The 6,180-nt window shown below is 33.6% G+C and overlaps 1 protein-coding gene across 1 annotated transcript; it reads right to left on the reverse strand.

Annotated features, from left to right (window-relative positions):
- Positions 1-362: 362 nt before the first annotated feature.
- LOC142353309 (uncharacterized) lies at positions 363-5,041 on the reverse strand. The gene is made up of 3 exons (XM_075405541.1): positions 4,945-5,041; positions 4,046-4,272; positions 363-724 (listed from the first exon to the last, which is right to left on the reverse strand). Exons 1-3 carry the CDS (start codon positions 5,030-5,032, stop codon positions 527-529), a joined length of 513 nt encoding a protein of 170 aa, XP_075261656.1. The 5' UTR covers positions 5,033-5,041; the 3' UTR covers positions 363-526.
- Positions 5,042-6,180: the final 1,139 nt, after the last annotated feature.

The following is a 6,180-nucleotide window of genomic DNA, read 5'->3' on the forward strand; positions in this document are numbered from 1 at the left end:
TTTAGAGAAAAGAAAACCAATGCTAAAAATTTCCAAAAAAATCATAGAATGCATCCAAAAACTTTTACAATAATTTTGTTCTGTATGTACTCTGATTCACATTGTGTAGTTTTACAGTATACTCTGATCAGACTTTTTCTCAGACTAAAATTTTTCACTCTGATTTTATTAGAATCATAATAAAACTACCACCACCACAATGCGGACTAGAGCCTAGCGCCTCAGCCTTATTTTGAAAATATAGCAGCCCTTTTCGGAGTGGAGGAAGGAGAGAGAGAGAGAGAGAGAGAGAGAGAGAGAGAGAGAGAGAGAGAGAGAGAGAGAGGTGACGGGGTTGGAGTGGGGGCGTGGTCTGGGGGGATTTCAATTCCTTGACCCAGATTACATCAGCCTTTTCGAAATCGGCAAAGTGTAGAGGATTTTTTGTTTGGAGCGAAATCAAAGCCAAATGATGGGAATGGGGACGGGGGAGGGGGAGAGGGAGGGGTAGGGGTGGGGTGGGTGTCACTTCTAATAATTGCCCAGATCAGACTGATGTGGTATGTAGAATTTCGGGTGGATCAGTTTGGTCCTCTTTTTCATCGGATACGTTGTTGTTGTTTTGTTTGTGTTCTTCGTTCAAGTTGTTCAACTCTGTCTGAGCGTGGTGGTCAATTTGCTGTTCAGCCGATATGATATGTGACGAATGGTTGATATGATTGTTCTTTGACGGAAAGGGCAGCGTCTGAAAAAAGAAGCTCTTGTATATGAGTTCCCGATTTAAATTCAAATCTGTTGGATTTGAATCGCCATTACGTAATTGACTTAAATTGCATTCACAAAATTTAATTTTCTGATCGTGCATTCTAACCATTATAAACTTATGCTCATTATTCCAGGATTATTTGGTCCAATTTTTTTTTATTGCGATGAGAGTAAAGCGTCTGCTCAAAAATATCAGCTCAAATCTTTCCTGAACCGCCTTTATAGTTAGCAATAAACTGACAAAAAAATGACAAACTATCAAAATTGCTACATACTATCAAATTATCAAATTGCTACATATTGCTCTTGTCACTTTTCTTCTCATGACCCTATAATAATAATGGTTAAAAATTTGGACACTTTCTGTTCGCATTCGTTCTTTAAAACACGTTCTGAAAGCACTTGCATTTATTGTTTTACAATGGCATCAACATCACTGGCAGTAAATGTAATTTGATGCAATAGACCATTTAACTCTTCGAAAAAAATTAACAATATTGAAGTTCTGTTCTTGTATGCAGTTGTTGACAGGTGCTAAAGTGATACAGGTTCTCATTGCCAAAAAGGTTACATATACTAGGAAAAATGTTATATAAATATTATGCAATTTTTTTAAATCTGTAAAATGCAAATTCAAAATTATTTAACCATAACAAAAGTTTGGTTATCCATTTACATATAACAATCACTTTAAAAGCTTATGAAAAGTCTGGTCCTTAAATTACTATAAAATACTAGTGAAAGAAATTTCTAAAATATTGTACTTGTCTGTCTATTGAAACACGTTCATGTAATTTGAACAACTCTTTAGTTATTTTCTCTTAAACTTATTTTTTGTTTTTTCTTTCCGGATTTTATTTGCAAGTTGTTCCCCTCCTGATAAATTTTAACTATTGGTCGTTCACTCCAAGTAGAATGATAAAAAAATTAACCGTTAAAACTGGGCATTTCGGGAAAACAAGTTTTTTTTTAATGAAAAGCTCTGCAGGTAAAATTTTATCTATTATTAGAAGATCCCTTGCGCTGTCAAAATTTTGACACATATGACAAAGCTTTATACCCCAATTTATTTGTCTAATCATTTTCAGAGGTGATGAGGCTGGCAGAGATTAGAGAAAACTTGCACCAAAATTGAAATCTGTCAAGACAACTGATTTAAAAAGTCTAATTTATGCATTTAACGGTATCAGATGTCTCACTTAGCGGATTGATCTAATGGTAGTTTCCATTTTTATCGAAATTTTGTCTAGTTTTCAGTCAAATTTAAATTTTGTCAATTTTTAAGCTCAAAAAACGACAACTGGCCTTCGGTTTTTTATGATACTATCATTCAAATGAAATTACTCGGAAGACGGCTGATCTTTTTTATGAAAAAAAAACAAGTGATTCGGTTTTATCTCTGTTCAATGTTAACAAATTTTGTTTCATATATTTATCAGTTTCTTTAAAAAATACTGCTGGTTTTTGTATGAGATCCTTGATTTGGTTTGATTAAGATATTTCTTGTATCATCTGCGAGTTGTAAAAATTCTTCTTTTTCAATTTTTTCAGGGAACTCGTTAAAATTCTGTATTAAAATCAGGAGACCGAGGACTGTTTCTTGAGGGATATTGTGGTCAATTGTTGTCTAGTCATATTAAATGTTTACATTTTCAACGCATTGTTTTCTATTGGATAGAAATGTTTTCAGCATAATTTTAGATCCTGTTCCGAAACAAAACTTTGCAACTTTCGCTAGAAAGATTTCGTGAATTATAGTGGTGAACACTTTTGCTAAGTCTAACAAATTACCAATAATGGTTTCATTTTGTTCTATCAGTTGGTTTATACATTCCGCTAATTAAATGACAGTTACTCGACAAATTACAGGAAATCCGAATTGATATTATAAATTATTTTTATGTATTATCTCATGCTCCTCAATATGTTCTAACACTTGCTGGAGTGGAATCCTTCAAATAGTTGAGCAATGGTTAGTTTAAATGAAATTGGCCTGTAGTTTACTAATTCAAGTGGCTTACTTGTTTCGTAAATTGGAGTTGCATATGCTTTTTAAGGACATCTGCAGAGACATTGTTCGAAACGCTTTCGTTAATTGCAAATTGTAGAAGTGTTTCAATAGACATTTTACTGCATTTGAACGACCATTCAAGGAGGAACCCTGGACTTGATGCTTTGTTCTGTATTAGTTGTCCATCATACAATTTTCTTCTCCTTATAAGTCTGCATGAAAAAAATTCTTTATCACAATATTTGGTAACTCAGTTTTTTCTTTTACCCATTCATATGCATCTAAACTGAAAAAACAATTATTTAAAGTGTTATTCACTTGTTTTTTTACCTTTTAAATCGATATTTTTGTTCCGAATTGGGGAAATGTTGTTACTTTTTACCTGGAATTTTGTGTTTATGAGTTTCCATTGCTGTTTCAAATTAGTAAGCCTCTAAAACTTTTTTTGTATACTCTTTACTTGTTTTTCCTAATTGACGATTAGTGGGTCATCTGATTTTTTTGTATGTATAAAAAGGGAAAGATCTGCCTTTCCCTTCCAAATATTAAAAGGTCGACGGTTTTCGTTAATAAGTTTCAATATTTTCTTAGATACCCACTTTTCTTTGTTTGGACTTTTCGTTAGCTCTCTTTTTTATGAGCTAATTTGATCAACAAAATTTCAAACAAATCGGAACACATTTGAAATGTGGAATTTGCATCTTTTTGGCTATCCGTTGGGGCAGTTTTTTTATTCAGTACAGCTTTTGAAAATTTTTTGGTAGTTTTTTTGAAGTTATTGCGCTATCATTTTTTCGTTATCGAAATTCAAAGAAGAAACAAACACATGAGAAAAAGGATCATCTCCAAACATTTGTTTTAAGGTTGTTGTATCGAAAATTCGATTTCTTGTGGTTAAGCAATGATCAATTAAAGTTTCATTGTTCCCATTTGTCCAGGTTGGCTGACTTTTGCAGACAATCTCTAACCCATTATTGGAACTGACTCGGTCAAAAACGGTTTTTAATTTTGCTGAAATTAATTTCAGATCGTAATCTCCAAAAAATTGTTGTCTGTCAATGAATATATTCTTGAGAGTTCTGATGTCAACTCATCCAGAAAAAATTCTCCCATGTTCTTATTAGAACAAAATAAAACGTTTTTTTAGTAGTTTTTGTTAAATGAGTCAAGTATTTCAACCCATAAAGATTCGAAAAAGCTTCTTTTAATTGAAACTTAGTATCGTCAAATTAATAAACTTGCTGTCTTCTATTACAAAAATTTCTACAAATTTTCTTAGAATGTACAAACCATGGGAACGGCGGGTTGACTTGTAGGATGGCGATTGGCAATATGAAGGTTTGAAGTGCCGATGGCGTGATTGGAGGTGGTGGGGTTCGAACCCCCCGTGGTCTGATGTGAGCTGACAACTGCTACACTCCTGACCATGAGGTGTTTGGTTGAGAACCAGAAAAGAAACGCGTTGAATACTACGCAACATTTGGCAGAACAGCTTGCCATTACCCACCACGAGGGTCCTGCAACAGGAAAGGATACTTTATCAGGAAAAAATTGGGAAATTTGCTATGTCATTATATGGTGTTCATCATGTCATTGAAAACATTCGATTTTAATTTGCAATCACATTGTAACCCCGGTCAAGGTTTTCGTTTGTCCTCGTTTATGACGCAGACCATTTTGAACGCACACAGGGGGAGCGGGGCGTTCAAAAAATACACGGTCGGGGATTCTTGTTTAGCGAGCAGCATAAACGAGCACGGACAATTAAATCTTCACACTGGACATAGAAAATTGTTCATAAAATTTTTAAGCTCGCTTTTAATAATGTAAGGTTAAGTTATTGAAATAACTAATTTAATGCTTTTTTACTTCTACATAATTAGATATTCTTAACTCTATATTGCCTCTTTACCATGGCATTTCATTATTATATGTATTAGAAGAAATTAACATTGTTTATTTAATGATGAATAGCCAATTTTAATTTCAACACGGTCAAAACCAAAAAAAAAATTGTGACCCTAAGAGTTTAAAAATAGCTTCAAAAATTGCCAAATTTTGTCTCTAGTGGGTGAAAAAAGAATTTGCATGTATCCCGACAGATTTTTGGTTTTACAAACGTCACAAAAATCCATAACATGTGGGCATGTTTTATCCGATGGATCGATTGTGGTTAGAATGGAGTTTACCTGGACTAAATCCGAACACTTGAAAGAATCCTAGAGTGGCGTAGGGAGTCCAGGATGCTAGGAAAGTGAGGGAACTGCCCATGCACATCAGGTTGATCTTACAACACCTGTAAATATTTAAAAAAAACGGGCAATTCAGTCAAAAGGACAAACATCGATTTTATTAGTAAACGTAATAATATAAATCTTATTAACAATAATGATACTTGTAATTAATCACCGCAACAAAAAAAGTTTAAAAGACCTGAACGATACTAAAAATCTCGAGCAAAAACAAAAATATTCACCTGAAACATAAAATAGTAGCTATCATTAACCTGAATGAAAACATAGAACATTCCGTGACACGGTGGCAGTGGTAACCCATGCCGAACTCCAAGTGTAAATCAGTACTGGGTAATTGTATATGCAAGTATCCCATATATTATATTTTGCTCGCTTTCTCGCTTGAAATTCGCTTCTTTCAAGCGTATATTAACGGCACCAGTAAAATTGCACCAGTCGTGATGGCACAGAAAGGAGGCGAAACGGCTAGGGAGCGGCACATTTTTGGTTCAATCACCGTACGGAACTTTATTTTTACACTTTGCCCAAGTCTGAACATTGTAAAATCAGATTGAATGAAAGTCTGACAAGTCAAAAAAGTGACACGAATCAGTCTGTGATTCAGTAATGACAAGGAATTGCATTTAAACTGGCCCAGTACTGAAACGCACTTGGAGTTAGGTACGGAAAACCCAGTATAATTGTAGGAACTGGAGTTAATGCTGTGAATTGGTCTAAAATTTTGAGACGAAAGCGATGAAAAAAATACCGCTAAAAACGCTATTCTCAACAAAAATATCACCAATTCAACAGCGATCTGCCACAATTTGCCTTTTTATTCTTTTTTGTTTTTACCTTTTTTAGTCTTCTTTCATTTAGCTTTTTACTCATTTTTGGAAAAAAATAATTTTAAAGTTTTACTTCATAATTGATCATAATTCATGGCAATCTTGAAATCAATAAATAAGGTTTTGACTGATGATGTTTCACTGTCAAAAATTTTAGGTCACAGTCCCTGTGTTTTTCAACTGAACTATTTTAATATTCTTCATTCTATTCTGTGTCGTGAAAACCAAGTCAAGAATTTCTTCAAAAATTTCGTTAAATAAATTATCTACTGAATTGGTGAGCTATAACAATTAATTAATTTACATTAGAATTGAAGCTATATAGAGTTAAAATTGATATAAT

This window comes from Convolutriloba macropyga, chromosome 14, assembly GCF_964194025.1.
Source record: "Convolutriloba macropyga chromosome 14, txConMacr16.3, whole genome shotgun sequence".
Classification (NCBI taxonomy): domain Eukaryota; kingdom Metazoa; phylum Xenacoelomorpha; order Acoela; family Convolutidae; genus Convolutriloba; species Convolutriloba macropyga.

What these genes read in the sequence shown, in the direction of transcription:
- LOC142353309 (XM_075405541.1), bottom strand. Translation starts at nt 5,032, where the DNA reads ATGTGCATGGGCAGTTCCCTCACTTTCCTAGCATCCTGGACTCCCTAC. An exon ending in AGTGTTCGGATTTAGTCCAG is followed by an intron (nt 4,273 to 4,944) that starts GTAAACTCCATT and finishes TTCCTGTTGCAG; the next exon opens with GACCCTCGTGGTGGGTAATG. An exon ending in GTCAACCCGCCGTTCCCATG is followed by an intron (nt 725 to 4,045) that starts GTTTGTACATTC and finishes TTCTTTTTTCAG; the next exon opens with ACGCTGCCCTTTCCGTCAAA.